This window comes from Schistocerca piceifrons, chromosome 3 (genome assembly GCF_021461385.2).
Source record: "Schistocerca piceifrons isolate TAMUIC-IGC-003096 chromosome 3, iqSchPice1.1, whole genome shotgun sequence".
NCBI classification, from domain to species: domain Eukaryota; kingdom Metazoa; phylum Arthropoda; class Insecta; order Orthoptera; family Acrididae; genus Schistocerca; species Schistocerca piceifrons.
Genome location: NC_060140.1, coordinates 952,134,923 through 952,156,461, shown reverse-complemented (window position 1 = coordinate 952,156,461; position 21,539 = coordinate 952,134,923). Strand labels below are relative to the sequence as shown.

The 21,539-nt window shown below is 38.3% G+C and overlaps 1 protein-coding gene across 1 annotated transcript in view; it reads right to left on the bottom strand.

The window, feature by feature from the left end:
* LOC124789262 (intraflagellar transport protein 172 homolog) overlaps positions 1 to 21,539 on the bottom strand; it is a 282,278-nt gene that overhangs the window by 210,608 nt on the left and 50,131 nt on the right. Inside the window, exon 2 of the mRNA XM_047256559.1 lies at positions 13,090 to 13,172. Coding sequence (XP_047112515.1) covers positions 13,090 to 13,128 — 39 coding nt within the window. The 5' untranslated portion in view covers positions 13,129 to 13,172. The remainder of the gene's footprint in view (positions 1 to 13,089; positions 13,173 to 21,539) is intronic.

The following is a 21,539-nucleotide window of genomic DNA, read 5'->3' as shown; positions in this document are numbered from 1 at the left end:
GGACAATGGCACTGAATACATTAATTGTGGTATGAAACAGTTTCCAAGGAAACATGGAATTCTGTTAGGAACAACTGCTCCATATACACCACAACAGAATGGTCGTCCTGAGAGGGACAATCGCACAATTTTTGAAAGTGCACGCGCGATGTTGGAAGTCAAAAACTTTCCAAAGTTTTTATGGGCAGAGGCTGTTAACACTCTGTATGCATATTAAACAGAGTTACAACAGAACGCAATTTGGAGCAAACTCCATATGAGTTGTGGAATGCACAAAAACCATATGTTGGACATCTTTGAGTGATTGAGTCAGATGGCTTCGCTCATGCATCAAAACAATTTCACAGAAAGTTTGATGCCAAATCCAGGATAGTTGTACTTGTTGGTTATCAATGTGAATCAACAAATTACCAACTTTACGATCTCGCGAGTCACAAAGTGTTTGTATCGAGGGATGTCACATTCAATGAGGTTAGCAACAGCTCAGCATCTGTACAGCAATAAGTTGATGACACATACTTAAACTTCAAGACTGACAAAGAAAAATGTATCATGGATTGGCACAAGCATGTTACTGGTGAACCAGCGCAAGCACAGGAAGAGATGGAAATTTCACAAAATTATGTAAATAAGGCTAAACTGGAAACTGAAGAGCAACCTACCAAAGTGCTGTTGATGCAGCTACAAGACTGTTCCATCATCTGCAAGCCAGCAAGATATGAAGCTGATTTTACATAGTATAAACATCCTTACAGCTTCAAAGAAGCAATTTCTGGTACTGACTCAAAACACTGGAAAAAAGCGATTGAAGAAGAACTGGAAGCTCATGAAGACAACAAAACCTGGAAGATACTTCCAGGAACTAATAGCCAGAGAGTTAATGTCTCAAAATGGGTGTTCAAGGTTTTATTTGACACAGATGGTAAGATTACTCGGTACAAAGCACGGCTGTGCGCAAGAGGTTTCAAACAGGACATTTATTTATTTATTTACGTCCCATACCTTAGATGTTGGACAAAATGACATTACATTAATGTACTGTTACACTGATTGTATACATTACATTTATAAATTGTTACATTTTTATATTGCTATATTGTTATATTACATTTTTATATTGCTACAAGCGAAATTAACTTATTTTTCAAGATACTGTGTTACTGAGTAAAAAAAGTTTTCCGAGAGATATGAAGTTACAGATTTTTTAAAGCTATGGATTTTGTTTATGGCCTTTAGGTTACTTGGCAGCTTATTAAACAAATGTGAACCTGAGTGATACACACCTTTCTTGCACAGTGTGGTATAACAATGATGTCTGTGTATGTCACTATTTGCCCTCATATAGTGTTCATGTACAGATTCATTTTGAATAAATACATTTCCATTTTTTAGCATGCTCTTTTTAAGGAACATTACAACTTCTAGTATATAGATACATGGTAGGGGTAGAATACCCAGTTCTTTAAAGAATGGTTTGCACGATTTTCAGCTGTTAGCATTTTTCATTATCCTCACAATCATTTTTTGTTTCCGGAATGTGGTTATGCTACGAGGAGAATTTCCCCAGAATATGATGCCATATCTCAATAGGGAGTGTATGCAAGCGTAATACACCGCTCTAGCTGTTTCAGGACTTGTGTTGTTCTATATAATCCTCATCGCATAAGTCATTTTCGATAGTTTAGAATTTAATGAAGTGATGTGGGAATTCCATTTAAGATTGTCTTGTAAGTAGATGCCAAGAAATTTTGTTTCAGTGACACTGTTAATTCTTTGGTTTTCCATGGACATGTTTGGTTTTAATGGGTTTTTATTTTGTTGTGTATGGAAGTGTAAGGCGACTGTTTTTTGAGGGTTTATCAGTAACTTATTCCTCATAAACCACTCTGTGACATTTTCAGTTGTGACTTCAGCATTTAAACTTAGAGCCATTTCATTTTCACCTTCAATTAATATGCTTGTGTCATCTGCAAATAGCACTGGTTCGGAGAGTTGAACGTGTAGGGGGAAGTCGTTTATGAAAATTAAGAAGAGAAAGGGACCTAAAATTGAGCCTTGTGGTACACCGCGGGTTAATGTGGAAGGTTTTGATTGATAAGCTTGGAGTTCGTTTTTTCCCATGTGTTTTACCTCTGTTATCTGACAGCGATTTTCTAGGTAGGATTTCAGCCACTCGTGTGGCAGGCCTCTTACACCATACCACTCTAACTTTCTTAGGAGAATTTCATGGTCTATTAGATCAAATGCTTTTGTTAAATCCAGGAAAATCCCCGAAACATTTGTGTGATCATCCACTGAATTTAAAATACGATTTATGAGGCTAAAAGTGGCTGTTTCAGTACTGCACTGAGGCCTGAAGCCATGCTGACATCCTGAAATCATATTTTTTTGTTAAAGAAATCAGTTAGTTGTAGCAGAACTAGTTTTTCAATGATTTTTGAAAAACCTGATAGGAGTGACACAGGCCTATAGTTGACCATCTGCTGCTGATCGCCCTTTTTGTAAAGAGGTACAACTTTTGCAATTTTTAACTGTTGTGGGAAAATACCACTTGATAGCGAAGAATTGCACACATCTAGCAGTGATGGGAGTATCTGTTCAGCTGATACTTTTATAATATAGTCTGGCACATCGTCGACTCCAGCTGAATATTTATTTTTTAATGACCTTATGCTGTTTAACAGTTCTTCCCTACTTATTGGTCGGAGGAACATGGATGTATTTGTTACACTATTTCCAGAAATTTCCTGTAATATTTTGTTTGATGTTTTCCCCATTTGTTCCTTCACTAACTCACAAGCAATATTGGTGTAGTAAGTATTGAAGTGGTTAGCAATTAATTTTGGATCAGTGCTCTTGCTGCCCGCCTGTGACAATACAATATTTTTGCGTATTTCCACCTTTCCAGTAAGTTTCTGTACCGTATTCCACATTGTCTTAGCTTTGTTTGATGATTCCATAATAAGTTTGTCATTTTCCCTTAATTTTGCTTCCCTTATTACACGACTCAGAGTTAACTTGTATTTTTTGAAGTAGTGAGCAAATTCAGGGATGCAAATCTGTTTTTGATAGTGCAAAAAGTTCTCTTTTTCTTCTACATGATACTTTGATCCCTGATGTAATCCAAGTTTTGGGTTTGCCGGGGCCTTTACAAATTATTTTCTTTTTTGGAAATGCAATTTCGAAACAATGTCTGTAAATTTCCATGCAATTATCCAGCTTTTCATCTGTGTTGTAACTGTTGTAGATTTTATTTCACGAGTGGGTACTTAGCATATGTTTGAAGTGCTCAATATTTTGCATGCTGAATTTTCTCTTGTAGATAACACTTCCATTCCTAGACAAATCAACACTTCCGCATACGGCAAGTAGCTGTGCATTGTGGTCACTGTAGCCGGTATTAAAGTTTTCTGAGGTGTGCATGTCAGTGTTTACAAAGATCTGGTCAATAAGTGTAGCACTAGTCTTTGTTACGTGTGCAGGGGAGTTTATTTTAGTGCACAGGTTATATTCTTGAATAATATTAAGGAATTTTTCTCTTTGGTGGCTGTGTGTTGAGAGGTCAATATTAAATACAATATCAATCACTCAGAGTTTTCTTGGCAATTATCACATATTGTTGCTAGGCAATGAAAACCTCGTAACTCCATCTGACAACGAAATCCACCTAACTCCATTACCAAATGTAGACGGTTATGCCACATAGCCTGTTGAAACCTTCCTTCTTCGAGTTGTACGGCAATAATGAAAAACTCACATCTCCAACGATATGTAGTCTGTGCTGTAAACCTCACATCTCCGGTAATCGCCATTGTTAGTGTGCAGGGTGAACACATGCTCCGAGATTAAAATGTGTTTTGATGTGTTAGTAACCTTTTTGACTGACTGACCCAACACTGCTTTATTGCTACAAGTACATGTTAGTATTTTTAGGTATTTATGTATCGTATTTGAATATACAGAATTAATAATGACCTCGTTAAATACAATATTGATTTACGAGTTTTTCATTGCACGTAAAGCAGACTGCACTTAGTACATACGAGGTTTTAATTTTAGAACTTAACAGAATCCTATGCATTCTACAATAACTACTTTGTTTTCAGCTGTGGATAAAAAGAGTAAATTCACTCTTCACCTTGTGACTCAAGCCAACAACGGTTCATATCGTATAAAATCACCGGAAAAAGATTCTAGTCAGGTTCCTCCTTGTCCTGCACCAAAAGAAAGAGTAGACCTAGAAAATGAAGGTAAACTGTAGTTTATATTGTTGTAACTTCAAGTAAGATCCTTGTTTGAAAGTTGAGGAGATAAAATTATTTAAATATTATTGATGACATTATTGTTTACACTACAGATAATGCGGAAAAAGAAGCCAATACAGAGGCGAATTCCACTTCTGAGTTTGAAAGTCTTTTCGAACACAGCAGTGAGGATGATATCTCCAGTGGCAGTAGTGATGTGTATGACCCAAATAAAAACAAAAATGACCATAGCAGTAACAACAGCACGGAAGATGGCGATGACGAAGTTGATGTGGGAGTAAAAAGTACTAAGCAGCGCCGTAAAAGGAAAAGCAATCAATCACTTCAAAGTTTGCAGAAAGAAAAACATATGAGGGGACAGGATTATTTAAGAATGCAAAAGGATGAGTTTGGCAAAAAGAGACCAACAATGAGCAGAAGTAGGAGGGAAATGAAACCACGATGTACTTGTAAACATTCTTCCTTAAATAGGAACAGGAATTGCAAGCATATTACAGAAGAGCAGAGACAGCTAATATTTAATCATTTCTGGCAGGATATGTCTTGGGGTGAAAGAAAAATTGTTGTTAGACGCCATGTCTACTACATTCCAGTTAAAAGACACAGAAATAATTCAGAATCTAATAAATCTCACCGTTCTAACACACTATATTACAATTTTGTAATAGAAGGACAGAGAAACACTGTCTGCAAGACTATGTTTCTGATACTTTGTGCTTAGGCGAATAGAGTGTCAGAACATGGGCATCTACTGCACCAGGAAGAACGCTTCCAGAAGGGCCTCAAGTGCAGGAGAGACCAACGAAAGTTTCCGGTGGACGACAATCAGCATCAGATTTTTTTGCAGAGTTGCCGAATCTGAAATCGCATTACTGCCATCGTTCTTCCACAAAACTCTACTTGGAACCTAACTGGCAGAGTTACTCAGAACTACATATGGCATATATAGAATTTTGCAAGAAAAGAGAACAATTCCCAGCTGCTTACAAACAGTTCTGTGAGGTATTTGATGAAAATAATCTTAACCTATTTTCGCCTAAAAAGGACCAGTGCAATCTTTGTTGTTCTCACCAGACAGGCAGTCTGCAGTCTCCCAGACAATGAATACTCTTTGCATATGGCCCGAAAAACTGAGGCAAGGGAAGCAAAAAACAGTGTTAAATTAGGAACAGCTAGAGTGTTTACTATGGACCTTCAAGCACTTCTGCTTTCTCCCAGACTAAAAGCATCTGCACTGTACTATAAAATCAAACTAAAGGCCCACAATTTTACCATCTACGATTTAAAAAGTAAAGATGGTTATTGTTACCTTTGGCACGAGAGTGAAGGTGGACTAACAGCTTCGGAATTTGCCAGTATACTCGTGCATTTTATAGAAACATACGTCCAAAATGATTCAGAAGCTACTTTCTATAGCGACGGATGCACGCAACAGAATCGAAACTCAGTCATGAGTAATGCACTGGCTCATCTCACCAATCAGAAAGGCATTACAATAGTGCAAAATTTCTGAAGAAATGTCACACTCAAATGGTGTGTGATTCTATGCACTCCACCACAGAAAGGAAGTTAAAAAACAGACACATTTATACTCCTGATGGCTATGTAGAAGTTTGTACTACCGCAAGACAAAGTCCAAGACCTTATGTTGTCAGTTATTTGGACCACATGTTTTTCAAGTCCTATGATAAAGTCTCGTTGTATTCATCTATTCTGACAGGATCCAAAATTTGGGATCCAACAGTGACTGATATCTGGTGTCTCAAGTATGATCCCTCCGGAAAAATGGAATATAAACTGAAATTCAGCGATGCATGGGAACCACTTCCAAGAAGAATGTCAAACATACCCAGCTCATTTACAGTGCCCACTCTCTACAGTTCACCACTAAAGATCAGAGCAGAAAAGTTTATGCATTTGCAACAACTAAAGCAGGTCCTTCCTAAAGATGTGCATTCATTTTATGACAAACTGCCTCACATTTGTAATGAGAGAACATGTCCGTGCCTAAAAAAATGCAGCCAAAAATAAACTTGTTTACAGCCACCTATGACTGTGATTGTGATAGTAGCAGTAATAGTAACAATAATAAATATTAATAAACTGCACAAATGTTTACAGTAATAAAAGTTTAATTAAAGCTAACAACATTGTTTCTATGTTTTTTAAACACTGTAATTTACTAACATCCAGATTCCAATATTTTGATCAATGTGAAATTATTCATTTCACTTCATATCTGTAACAATGTATCCTTACAGATGTTTCATAATACACAAATAATGCACAGTTTAAGTATGTATTTTTTTAAAACAAATTAAACATTCACTCATTTCAATTCTTAACCATGCACTTGTTACATGCCTCTTATCTCTTCACTACCAAAAAAATAACTGTGAAAACCTCGTAACTCCAAAAACCAGCAGACAATTTGAAGTGCATAATAAAGTCTTATATACCAATGGCCGGATCCATATTGTGTAGCAGAAACCACTACATTTGACTAATCACGTCTCCATGTGATTTCTATAATTAGTTTTTTGTTTCTCCTGTAAAATTTGACCAATTTGAGTTACAAGGTTTTCATTGCCTAGCGACAATATAATGATCTAGAAATGGTACAGTTCGATGTTCACACACCACTTCTGTATGGGAGCCTTCTTGAAAAAGCTTACACGGATATACCTGAGGGAGTGGTGGTTAAAACCGAGAAACCTGTAGTTTGCAAACTTCAGAAATCACTGTATGGACCTAAGCAAGCTCCTCGGTGTTATAACAAGAAATTTACAGACTTTCTTTCACATTATAGTTTTCAAGCAACTGGCACTGATCCATGTTTATTCAGTGGTGTAATCAGTGGTGATGTTATCTTGTTAGCATTATTTTTAGATGATAGTTTTACTACATCAAAGTCAATAGAAGCAATTCATAAAGCTGCCACATCACTAAAAGAAGTCTTTCAAATCACTGTCGGTTAAGGTCATTGCTTTGTTGGAGGCGAAACTGAGTGAGATTGTGTGGGAAATAAAATGTTAATATGTAAGCACCAGTATACGAGGAGGATAACTGAGAAATTTGGAATGTCTGAAGCAAAAGGTTCAAGTGTTCCTGCTTATCCCCATGTGAGTCTGTTACCTAATGATGACGAGTTCAGTGGTGAAAAAGTACCATATCATGAAGCGGTTGGATCTCTTATGTTTTTGTCAGTTATCTCTCGACCAGATATTTCATTTGCAGTGAACAGTGTGAGCAGATTTTTGAACAGCCATACGTGAAAATGTGCAGTGTAAAGAGATAGAAGTTGTTTATGTGTATACCAAGAAACAAGTTGCTGATTTGTTGACCAAAACATTAACCAAAGAAAAATTTGAATATTTGCACTCAAAGTTTAATGTTGTTAATTGGTAAATGCAATCATATTGGCAAGCAGTGAAAGGAATTTACAGGTACTTAATTGAGAAACCAGATTACAATATAGAGTACTCAAAAAGCAGGAGCAAAATGAAACTGGTTGGTCTTTCTGATGCTGACTACACAGATGATCTTACATTGCAAAAGTCAACAACAGCATTTGTTTTTCTTTTGGCTGGTGGTCCTGGACCTGGACTTCTCAGAGCCAAAACGTTGTTGCTGTACAAGTGAATCCGAATATGTAGCTGCTCCTACTACTGCTAAAAATGTAATTTGGCTGAGAAAATTACGAGGTGGTCTGGGAATCAAGTGTATAGGACCAACCACATTACAAATCGACAACCAGAGTGCAATCAAGTTGTCAAAAAATCCTGAACATCAAAAATACACCAAACATATAGATGTATGCTATCATTTTTTATGTGAAAAAGTGCAGTGTAAAGAGATAGAAGTTGTTTGTGTGTGTACCAAAGAACAACTTGCTGATTTGTTGACAAAAGCATTAACCAAAGAAAAATCTGAATATTTGTGCTCAAAGCTCAATGTTGTTAATTGCTAAATGCAATCACTTAAATAGTGGGAGTGTTGGAAAGGTTTTGCATAATTGCATTTGTGTGTGTTTGTGGTTCTTGTTCTGTTTATACTCACATTCTGACCACTAGTGCATAGAGTTTATTTATATGGGCACAGCTGTTTATCTTTGTCTTCTTTGCAGTAGTACTATTATTTGTATTGCTTTAGTTGCATGTGAAAAGTCAGCTGTTGTAAAGAAAGCCAGTTATTTTAATTAATAAAATAAGTTCATACACAGCTTTATTAATCTTTCTTAGCAAGCCTCCACTATCCACATTACATGACAGGATGTATACTGGCATCTTACAAATCACAACATCATTGAGATGGTCGCAAACAGCCAGGTGTGTACCACATCACAGCCAACGCCACGTCAGTAATTCCAATCTGCCCACCATCACAATGGCCCTGGGGCTACCTCCACAATGAGTTTGTGGGTTCCATATCCGCGACATATGTGGAAGGTAGTTATGGATGCCTATTCAACTTCTACTAAATGGTACAATGTGCTCCACCTCAGCAGAAGTCACCACCTGGAAATTAGCTTAAGTATTTGCAATCGAAGGCCTCTTTAAAGTCATCATTTCAGAAGATGGACTCTACTTCCAGTACCAAACCTTTTCAAATATCTCTACCCTCAGTGGCATATAGCACCTTCCATGCATTCCATTTCATCACTCTTCCAATGGTACAGGAGACCATCTGACATGGACATTCAAGATATACCCAGCCCAGACCATTCAGGAGAAGAACTGAGTGGACAGCATTGACAAACATTTTAAGTATGTACCATACCACACCCATCAACAGAAAAGGGATGGGTAAATTGCTTCATGGTAGACAATCAAAGATAGCACTTTGCCTCCCACAGCCGGACAAACACTAACCATCACCACAAGCCCGGTGTACTTCAGAGGAAAGTTCCAGTCCTCATTTGGGGTATGGGTGTCAACTAGCTTAACTTCAGAGAACTAGAAGACTTGTTCATAGATATGGGCACCTTGTTGCCTTCTGGGCAATGTCATCAAACTCCAGAGTACAGCATTGGTTGCACCCTTTCCTTCTCATCTCTTACAGTTAGTCTCTCCAGACCTTTTCCTTCACCCTTCTTCCTTCACCTTCAACCCTTCTACCCAAAGAAGGAGCCACTGGCTCCGAAAGCTTGCCAATCACAACAGTCTTTTATGTGTGTGTTCCACCACCGTTTGGTGAGTAGATTTTTTATCTATCCAATTAAATAATTGTGATTAACTGTTTAACTAATAATTCATTGAATGTAAATTCCAGGTTCAAGTATCAATAATTAATGAAAAGACAGATTGTTACTCACCATAAAGGCAACATGTTGAGTTACAGACAAGCACAATGAAAAGACACACATTAGTATCTGCATGGCACCCTTCTGTGCCAACCTGTTTACAGACCATCTAGAGGAGACTTTCCTAGCCTCCAAAACGCCAAACCCCTTGTTTGGTTCAGGTTCAATTATGATACCTTCATGATCTGGATTCAGGGGCAAGACACCCTATCCTCATTCTTTCACAATCTCAACACCTCTCTCACTTGCTTCACTTGGTGCACTTCAACACAGCATGCTGCCATCCTGGACATTGACCTACTCCTCTCTTATGGCTCTATCCACACCTCTGTTCACGTTAAACCCACCAAACACCAGCAGTACCAGCATTTCAACAGCTGTCATCCCTTCCACACCAAAAAATCCCTCATACACAGCCCAGCCATCTGGGGATGGCATACATGCAGTGACAGGAACTCCCTTGCCCAGTATGCTGACGGTCTCACTCAGCCCTTCAGACAGGCAACATCCCCCAGACCTAGACCACAAACAGATCTCCCATGTCATTTCCCCATAAACATATATTCTTCCTACCAACCCAAGAACCACAGCCTACAAAAGAATGTCCCTTCATCACATCCTTTGTCATGGCCTTGATTACCAAGCATCATGCACAGAAATGAGGGATATCCTTCCCAAAATCCTTGCCATCCCTCCTAAAGTGATGTTCCATCATTCACCCAACCTCTACAACAACCTAGTCCATCCCTATGCCACTCCAAATTCCAACACTTTGCCACAGGGACCGCATCCCTGTGGAAGACCAAGGTGCAAGACCTGCCCAATACACCCACCCAGCATTTCCTGTTCCCATCATGTCACAGGCTTATCCTACTCCTACAGAAGCCAGGTCACCTATGAAAGCAGCCATCTCATATACTAGCTTGCTGCAATCATTCACAGTTTTTTGTATTGGTTTGCTCCACCAGACAGCATTCTTCTCTCACTTCACTCATACCCTGCTATCCCTTCTCCTTCCCTGCCTCCTCCAGACTGCTGCCTCTGTTCTATGTGACAGCAGCATTCCAGTCCAATCTGCTGGAGATGGTGGTCATGTGTGTGTGTGTGTGAAGTGTGCTTGCTTGCCTGAATGAATTTGTGTGTGTGTGTGTGTGTGTGTGTGTGTGTGTGTGTCTGTGTGTTTTTCCTTTTCTGGAGAAGGCTTTGGCCGGAAGCTAATGTGTAAGTGTCTTTTCGTCTTTTCGTTGTGCCTGTCTGCAACTCAGTGTGTCATCTTTATGGTGAGTAGCACTCTATCTTTTCCTTAGTCATCAATTAATAATTCACGTTATTGATACACTAACTTTGTGGCAACTGAAAGGATTAAAATTCAGCAAGTCATATTAGTATGCCATTGAAGAATTGAAGAACTATCTTATGGGTTTCGGTAGTTGTCAACCCACTTTCAAGTATTCAAGGCATTACTCCTTTGGGCACATCTGAACATGCATGAAATTACCATTGTCGTTAAAATGTTACCACAAGGCCTCCTAACAAATATGCCTCCATGTCTGCCCAATCTATTTTTTTATTTTTTTTATCTGCCAATTTTAGAAAACATACTAACTTCTGATGTCCCTATAGAAAGAAACAAGCAGTCATGTTGGCTTCAAGATGCAGTGAAGAGGATGACTGGTAGGTCACTCCTTCTGGTAATCAAAGGTCATATCTCGCTTGATTCCCTCTTATTTTAGCTCATTTGGCTCATATTAGCTCCGTTAGCACATTTCATTTCAGCTCATGTCAGTTCAGTTCCAGCCTGTAGATGTGATTTCATGTAAGCACATTATTGGTCTTCCAAAATGAGTATCTAACAGTGATTATACACATTAAATCAGAATGGTTTCTGATTCACCAACCCCCACCAATGGAATCTTCATGATGTAATATCACAGCCAGTTAACAATTCCCTTTCCCTTGTGCTTCTTCCAGTGAGAGCTTTAGGCAAAGATCTGAAGAGATCACTTATCCCTGTGGCTAGTGAATAAGTTTTCTAATATTTGATTCAGTTCGTCATCTTATGTACTTATTCTTCCATCCTTAATCTGTACTCAGTATTGATGTCTAATGGAATGTGTATAATGGTTAAGTATTCTTCTCAGTTACTAAATAACCCATGGTGTAGAAGTGTGAGGTAGTAGCTGACTTGTGTTCTTTCCACTAAGCAGAAATAAAACAACTGCAGTCAAAGCAACAAATAGTTAGGTGTGATTATTTGATTATAGAGGTGTGTTTTGCTCCCTTTTTTTCTATTGTCCCCATTTGCAAGTTGAGGAAGCAGTTAAGTCATTAGACACTAACAGCAAGACCACCTGCTAATTTGGATGTAAAGCATATAGTTGCCACTTAATCAACTTCTGCACTCACTGACAGAATTAATCTGATAATTCACTTTCTCTGTTATTAAAAATCAAGCCAGGGATGATCAAGTAAGTTCTCTTCCTCTTATGGCAGAGGAAGTTATAAAGCAGAAACTGTACCCCCACCACCACACACAAGATGACAATATAACCGATTGCAAAGCAGGCAGAAGCCTATACTGAGCCATTTTCTTCTCACCACCACTGCCACAGCACACAGTACAACATCACTCTGCTCCATCCAGATTCCACTAAATTTGTTGTCTTTCTCTGCTGTACTGCCACAGGGCTTTGACTCTGCCAGCACTGCTCGACTGCAGACAATAACAATGTGGAAACATTTCCTCTGTAAAACTGTGCCATTGTGGCCTAGATCAAGTGTCACTGACTGCAACCTGTGAAGGAACCTGAAACTCTGGTACTTCAAGTATTCTACTTTGCTTATTTTCTTGTTGACTACAATTTTTTCTGGACACAAGGATCAAGAGATTTAAGTTGTATTAACGTTTAAAATTTGTGTATTTACTGCTGTAGATTACAGCATACTTCATCAGTGAGACAATATTAAAAGTGATGGTGTTGTTGGTTCTGGTGTGTGTGTGTGTGTGTGTGTGTGTGTGTGTTGTGCGCAGTTTATGAACACTCAACAATGAGGTTATCAGTGAACTTACTAAAATAAGAAGAAATGAATGGGGCTAAAATGTGTTCCATATTAAAAAGTGTGAAAGACAATCTTATTTCATACTGCACTCATGTTCACCCACACAGTCAAAATATTGTAATAATAAAGCATTTCAATTTGCTATCACTGATAATGCTAATTATGATGTCATCTGTTGTGTGTAAACATTACAATAATGTACTCTACCTTAAATTTACAATTTGTACCACACAGTGCAACACGGTATTACAAATGCCAATCTGTAATAAGCCCAACACTTCGGTGGTTGTATAATATAAGCACTTTCCAACTGAACTCTTCATATGCATCATGTTCAAGTCATTGAATAATTCATCAAATAACCTGATTTTGGACTCTTCCACTTCTTTTTAACTCCTTCAAAAAAGGCTTTTTACTGAAAAACATAATGATACAGAAAATAAACTAAAAATTCTGACTTACCTCTGCCTCTGTTACTGTTTGTAAGTGCTTCAGCTGCATTATTCCTCAAATAAGCTTGACAGTTTCCAGTAAAATCTCTACATCTGTAAGACAAATGCTTGAAGTCGCCTCTTGATCACTCAAAACAGGATATTTAAAAAATATATATATTCTGAGGAAATGTTACCCATTAAAATTAAGTGACCAATCAGTTCATTTTACATTCAGCACTTCATTTCCTTTGTCTTGTCTTACTGCAACCATAAGCTAATTTTGATTCCATTTTACAAAAGAATTTCAATCTACTACTGAAAAATTTACTCTACAAATTCTGAAATTGTATAAGGTGAGAGGAGATTACACAGCTTTGCCAGAACATGAAATACACACAAAGTATAACTTCTTCCACAACTACTTAAGTCCTTTCATTTCTTCGACTTTAACAAAGGATGTACAGAGAGTTTATACACACTACTCATGCTGCCTTACGGGAAAATCAGAGACCATATTGTAAATTTTTTTAACTAGGTATACACTATCTTATCAAAAGTATCTGGACACATACTAGTGGACATTAATAGAGAGTGTGTCCAACCTTTACTTTTATGACAGATTCAGCTCTGCTATGGACACTTTCAATGAGGTGGCTGAATGTTTATAGAGTGAATGGGAACCAATTCTTCCTCAAGAGCTGAAACGAGAGAAGATCTGGAGTCTGAAGCAATATCAGCATCCTGACTCATTCCGAACATGTTCCACTGGAATCAATTTGAGGCTCTTGGCAGACCAGTCCATTTCAGGAGTGTTATTGTCTACAAATCATTGCTTCACAGATGCTGCTTTATGACAGGGTACATTGTCATTCTGATACAAATAGTAAATGTCTCCGAACTGTTCTACTACTGCAGGCAGTACAAAATAGCGTAAAATGTGTTTATATCCTTTTGCATTTAGTGTTTACTTAAGTACTACAAAGGGAACTCAGCCTAGCTGTGAAAGACACCCCCATACTGTAACCACCATCTCCTCCGTATTTCACTGTTGTCACTACACATTGTGACAAGCAACATTCTCCAGTCATTCGTCAGACCCAAGCCCTTCCATCAGATAGTCAGAGGGTATAGAGTGATTCATCACTCAGAATCCCTCGTTTCCAGTCATCCACTGTCCAGTGGCACCACACACCACATGAAGCATCACTTAGCGTTGACTAAAGACATTTTCTTGGACTTACCATCAGTAACACACTAAATTGGAAACCACATATTGAGGCATTGTCACAAAAGCTTAGTAAAACCTGCTATCTATTACGATCTTTAAAAGACACAGCCAGTGTAGATACCTTGAAGCTGGTGTACCATGCCCTGTTTGAGTCAGTCTTGAGCTATGGCCTAATCTTCTGGGGAAAGAGCTCTGATTCTCTCACAATTTTCAAGTTACAAAAACAAGTAGTAAGAATAATGAAATGTAAAAAAAGAACTGAACACTGTAAACCACTATTTCAACAGCTAAAACTCCTGCCACTGCCATGCCTCTATATATTGGAACTAGCTTGTTTTACAGTACAGCACTTGGGCGCCCTCAACAGCAATACAGACCGCCACACACGACACCAGAAACAAAACACAGTTACAAATTATAGCCCACAACACAAAATTATATGTGAATGGGGTTAAATGTATGGGCATTAAAATATACAACCACCTCCCAACAGACATAAAAACAAGCAAAAACCCAAAAATAATGAGAATTAAAGGAATTGCTACTAAATCACCGTTTCTATTCCATACATGAATTTCTTGAAACAAAATTTTAATTACTTGCAATAAGCTGTTTATTCAGTTATAGATGTTTCTACTTAGTAAGATACTTTAATTATTGTCTCTTATCTATATTCTGTCTGTATCTCATATATGTCCTCTACTATGTGAACTATGTACCACAATATTTTAATTACTTGTAATAAGCTGTATATTCACTTGTACATATTTCTCCTTAGTAAGATAATTTAATTATTGTTTGTTACTCATATTCTGTCTGTATCTCTTATATGTATTCTGCTATGTGCAGTATGCCCCACTATAATCTCTCATCACACACCGCCTTTTTTTATATTTTGTCTATATATCCTATATGTATTCTGCTAAGTGAGTTATGTGCCACTACTGTCATCTCTTATCATATACCATCTTGACATAATTTTTCAAATTGACTTGTCCTATATCATGATGTGCTTTGCTCTACAAATTGTATGATCTGTAGGACCAATAATAAATCAAATCAAATCAAATCAAAATCAAATGTGTGGCTTACAAGGAGCTGCTCGACAATTGTACCCCATTCTAGGTAACTGCCTACGCACAATCACTGTGTTACCTGAACTGTTGGTAGCACTTTGGAACCCACAAGTGATTCCTTCTGCTTATTTCATATTATCTTTCACAATTGCCGTCCAGCTGCTCAATGGTCCCTGTCTGTCAGCACATGAGGTCTGAATGGTCTGTGGTTGTTCTTTTGTGTTTCTATTTCGTAATCACACTACAAACAGTTAACTTTGGCAGCTTTAGATGGGTTGAAATATCACTAGTGGATTTGTTACTCAGGAGTCATCAAATGACTAGTCCGCATTCGAAGTCACTGAACTCCCCTGGTAGACCCATCCAGCTGTCACTGATTACTGGCAACACAATTATCCCCCTCCCCCCCCCCCCTCCACCTCCTCCTCTTATGCTAGCCGATCCATCTCTCATGCCATCTAGTGATCAACTCCACATTACAATGGTGTGTCCACATACTTTTGTTCAGACAGTTTATCTTTCAGCCTCATATCACTTTATACAGCCACCACAGTTTTGTAAGACATGATTTTCCTAAATCTCCTCAAACGCTAGGCAACACACTTCTTCAATTAGTGATGGTTTGAATCATTCTCTTTCCTCATAAAAAAAATTGCTAACAATAGCATTTGAGTGCCCTGAGACTCAAATATATGATGAAAAATTTAGCAGTGAGTTTATACATCATGTGGTGTTAGCTCATTTTTCATGAGGAAACAGAATTACTCAAACTATCTCCAATAAGGGAAGTATACTGCATTATGTTTGCAAGATTTAGGTAAATTGTGTCTTACTTAAAATATGATAGCTTTATGAAGATTACGATAATATATGGCAGTCACAACTCAGACAGATTACTGCAGTAGGGTCAGTTCATATCAAATCAAAGATTGGAACCTCACAGTGTCAGATATTTTTTGCTGAATCATGGACCGAGCCAAAGTGGGGTGGCTGGCATGCCTCAATGACAGATGATAGGATAGCTACATAGCTGCAACCAGAACACAGGTGTATCTGCAGAGAAGCCAAACTAAGCCTGAAATGAAGAGGGATAGCAGCCTTTCCAGTGTTGCTGAAGCAACAGTCTGGATGAGTGATCAGGCTTTGTAACACTGCTAATGGATGAAAATCTTTACTTTTCCTGAAAACAGGCAGCTCAACTGTGTGACTTAATGATAATGGTATCGTTTTAGGTCAAATATTCCTCCATATGCTCCAGGTGAGAGTTACTAAGGATGAAGTGAACTTCCAAAACAACAAAACCTGTGTTCCAAATCTAAATGATTAGTCTGCAGTCCACACCTGCATGTTTGGAAAAAGTTCACAGAACCACTTTCACACAATTTCTTGACTGTTTCACTTTCAAATACCATGTGGGAAAAATGAACACCTATATCTTTTCTGTGCAATCTCTGATTTCTCTTACTTTATTACGATAATCATTTCTCCCTATGTAGATGAAAGCCGACAAAAAAATTTGGCATTTGAAGGAAAAAATTATTAGTCATTGTTGCACTGATACTCCTATTCTTGTCGGGAATTTACTATAGGTACCAAAACTAAAATGGACATCACTAACTCTAGGTGCCCTCTATAAAAAATGTACAAGATGAAATCAGTCTCCACTTACAATATCTTCCCAGTTATTTCTATTAAGTCTAGTACATACCTTCTCTAATTGTCTGATCACATTGTAAAACATTTCCATTCAAGGGCTTATGGCACTAAGAACAGTTTTTGTAATATGTTCCCAAGTCAATTACTGAAGTATAACACTCACAGAGGTGTTACATGCATTACTCACAGAAGTCTAAGGCCTGAGACTTTATTCCACATTTTGTGTAGGTAAAGGTCATGTGGCTAGGGCCTCCCGTCGGGTAGACCGTTCGCCGGGTGCAAGTCTTTCGATTTGACGCCACTTCGGCGACTTGCGCGTCGATAGGGATGAGATGATGATGATAAGGACAACACAACACCCAGTCCCTGAGCGCAGAAAATCTCCGACCCAGCTGGGAATTGAACCTGGGCCCTTAGGATTGACATTCTGTCGTGCTGACCACTCAGCTACCGGGGGCGGAGTTTTGTGTAGGTTACTGAATTGTAACCATCTATGTGTATCCGTTCAGTTTCTGTTGCTTTTGATTCCTCAGTTATCTGCAGTCATATGAGAAGTGTGCCTTCTTATTTAACAAGTTTACTATACTTTTATGAAAAAATACAAATATATTAGGACTGTTATCATTTGTGTCGTTCAAGTCGGCCTTTTTTGTTATAACCAATTGATGAAACTGAGTCTATAGTTATTCAGAAGCTCCATCAGTCAGAAACATTTCCCTAAACAGTACCTAGTAAAAAAAATGGGAAACACAAGAATTATAAAGATCTGATTCACTGGCTGGTTCTACAAATTAGTTCTGCAAGTAACCTTTTACCGTAAGCACTCATACATCATGCCTTGAGGGGCACAAACCTGTAAAGGGCGACACATCACTCTTACTCACGTGTGATCGCTCACTCTGTTGAGTGTCATCTCTGATGCTCTTCAGTTGCATATTCAACAAAATACTCTATCCAGTGCATTCCTTATTGCTCAAAGAGTGACTCAGTCTATGCAGTTGTCTGAGATGAGCATTCCCATCAATGGGTCTGATTTTAACATCATCTGCGTAGTTGTAGTTATAGTCCAAAATGTTTCCAGAATCCCTAATAATCATTAGGCCTACATGATGTTCTTTATCAAGATTTTTTCCCACAAAACCACAAATCACAGTGGCACTAGGCTTAAAAATACTAGTTACATGGTATTCTCTATGTTGGATGTTACATACTAGTTCAGATGTTTCCTTCCTAAGACTACTCCCCAAGCAGATGTACCTTCTTGGTACTTTTAAACTTCTAACTGTCTAACTTTGTCTCATCAGCATGATCCTAAACTCCTTAAGTTGTCTGGATATTTTAATCCACTATCTTCAGAGCAGTGAAGTTGTTGGATATGTCTACATTAAACACAGCAGACTTGCAGCATATCTAGAATCTCTGACTGATCCAGCAGGTTCAACCACAGTTCATTCGACCCTCCTAATGCAGCCAATTGTAGATCTCAACTCTTCCAATTCTGCTTGTGCTACTGCCATATCAGCTTCCAGGACTAAGATGAGCAGTTATTTCTTCATAATCGTGGAGATGTAGGTACAACTACCACAGAGATAAAGGTAGCCCACATATACACAGAAGCTCGTTGTTCATATCTACATCTACATCCACATTCTTACTCTGCCACTCACTGTGAATTGTGTGGCAGAGGGTATGACCCACTGTGCAAGTTACTGAGGCTTCTTCCCATTTCATTCACACATGGAGCACAGGAAGAATGACTGTTTAAATGCTTCTGTTCATGCTGTGATTAATCTAATCTCATCCTCATAATCCCTATGGTAGTGATATATAGAGGGTTGTACTATATTCCTAGGGTCATCATCTGAAGCCGGTTCTTGAAATTTTGTATGTAGGCTTTCAAGGGATAGTTTCTGTCTGTTTTCAAGAGTCTGTCAGTTCAGTTCTTTGTTCTTTCAACGTACCTGTGACACTCTCCCATGTGTCAAACAAACCTATAACTATTTGTGCTACCCTCCTACTTTCAATATTTCCATTAGTCCTATTTGGTATGGGTCGTACCTCAACAATATTATAGGATGGGTCACAACTCCTCTGTAAACTGACTGCATTTGCCTTATATACCACCAATAAACTCGAGGCTGCTATCTACTTTACCAACAACTTAGTCTACACGATGGTTCCATTCCATGTCCACATGTCATAATCAGTATCACTTCAGGCAGGGGGGTTACCTTCATAGTCTTGGATGTCATTGTATCTAGCGTAAGTTAAAATTCAGGACACATATCTTTTATTTTATTTTTTTTTTTACAAAAAAATTTCCTGCCCCGTGATACAGGCCTCCAAAGAGGACACTGCAAACATCATTTTGAAGATGTGAATTCCGGAAAAATCTTTAAAATGCTGTATCTCTGTAACAGTTCTAGATATTTTGTTACAGTTTTTGTTTTATTTGAAAGACAATTTCTTCATGATTAGAATGGTATTCTCCATTTGGACAAACCTATCAAAGTTCTTTTACTGTTGTCTTTTGAATTTTTAAAAAATTTTTTTTTTAATTTACAGAAAATTTTTTTTTTAAGAATGCCAATCCAGAAAAGTTAGATTTTTTTCTGTTGATTAGTACCACGTATTACTGCATTCTGTGTACAGGAGAGCTTCCAGTTTTAATTGGACAGGTTTTATTTTAAAAAATCATTTTTTTTTAACTTTCAAGGTTAACATATGTCTTCACTGAAGTTGTTTTTACTAATATCTTTGTTACAAAGTTTATTTCTATTGTCTTTGTTGCAGTTTTTTCTTATCACTTTCTCTGTTGCAGTTATTTCTTTTCACTTTCATTGCAGATATTTCTTACACTTTGATGTAGTATCTTGTCAGTTTCTTTGTTGTGGTTGTTCATTGCTGGTTTCGGTACTGTAGTTGTTCAGTGCTAATTTGTTTACTGAAAAGGCTTCTAAGAAATCTGAGACCATCCAGTGAGTTCTGTGCTTTCATGAGGAATTTGCCAGTTGACACAGTTGCAGTATGTTTGGTGAAAAGGACTGTTTGAAATGTCTTCAGACTGGGGCCACAGGAGAGTGAAGTGTGGTGACTATTTGCATATCCATAAAAGAGTGATATACAGGGTGAAGCGAAATTCGCTCACTCGGGCTTCGCAGTGCTACTCCTCACAAGCCAGCAATAAAAAAAATGTCTGTCACAAAATCTTGTCCAGCGAGGCCATCCGGCAGAAAAAGGAAGTTAAAGAGTGGCAATCTGGCAACACTCTAACCACATGTATGGTAAGTGCCTCTGACAGCGCACTTTAGATGTTCTGCATAGTTGGTGCAGTGGATAGAGTTTCTGGTTAGCATGCAGGAGGTCGAGGATTTGATCCTGGGTTGGAGCGCATTTTTTTTTTTTTTTTTGGCTACGATAATTTCATTCTGACATTTCATACTGTAATATACACTGTTTCTTATGTCTCATGTATACTAAATTTACAACATTTTGTAACACTGAACATAACAAATATGTGGTTAGACAAATAAGAAATAGACAGTGGAAACAATTGATCTGTAATAGGACAGAATAACTACAAAAACAATAAAACAATATCAATTTCAAGATGCTAAAGATAATAGCACAGTACAATAACACAACATCTACTTGTCATTTATTCTACATGTAATATGAGCACTGGGATGTCACACATTAGCAACCAGTGACAATAATAATGTCCATATTAATGACCGTAAGACCTTCAAAACAAAATACGCCGTCCTCAGAACAACAGATGCTCAAAGCGATCTCCCTGCATGTCCAAACATTGCACAACCCACCCGATCATACAGCTCTGGACCCTTTGCAGAAAAGCTGTGTCCACAGTAACAAGAGCAGCATGGACACGCACTACCAATTCTTCCACATTCACCGGCAGAGTAGTGTACACATGCTCCTTCAGGTGTCCCCACAGGAAGAAATCCAGGCGATTTAGGTCACGTGAACGTGGTGGCTATCGAACTGGACATCCACATCTGAGCTGTTTCCCTGGAAATATTATGTCCAAGTACTGATAGCAGTCTGCAAGATGCAGGTGTTGCTTTAAAGCATGATGATAGGGGTGCAGCCCATGCTTGTGCAGCATGTTAATGACCGTGCATCATGGGACACACAGCTCCCTTGCTACACTCTGCGTACTTCACAGAGGTTCTTGGTGTATGACCTCCAGAAGAGCTTCCTCTGTTGCTGGAGTACGGCGAGTCCGTGGATGACCTCTGTCACGCAATGGTGGAAGGAGAGAACCTGACTCCCAAAGGTGCAGCTCCAGATGACGAAGCACATTTTTATCTGGATGGCATTGATGAGGATATCTAGCAGCATATTCACGAGCGGCAACACCAGCCCAGTTATCAGACGCACCAAGGACCAAAGCATATCCACATAGTCATCGTTTGTGTATGCCACACGTCTGCCACAGTGGTTTAGAGGTTTACAAGGAGAAAATTCGATACGTGTATGCATGTACAATGGAGT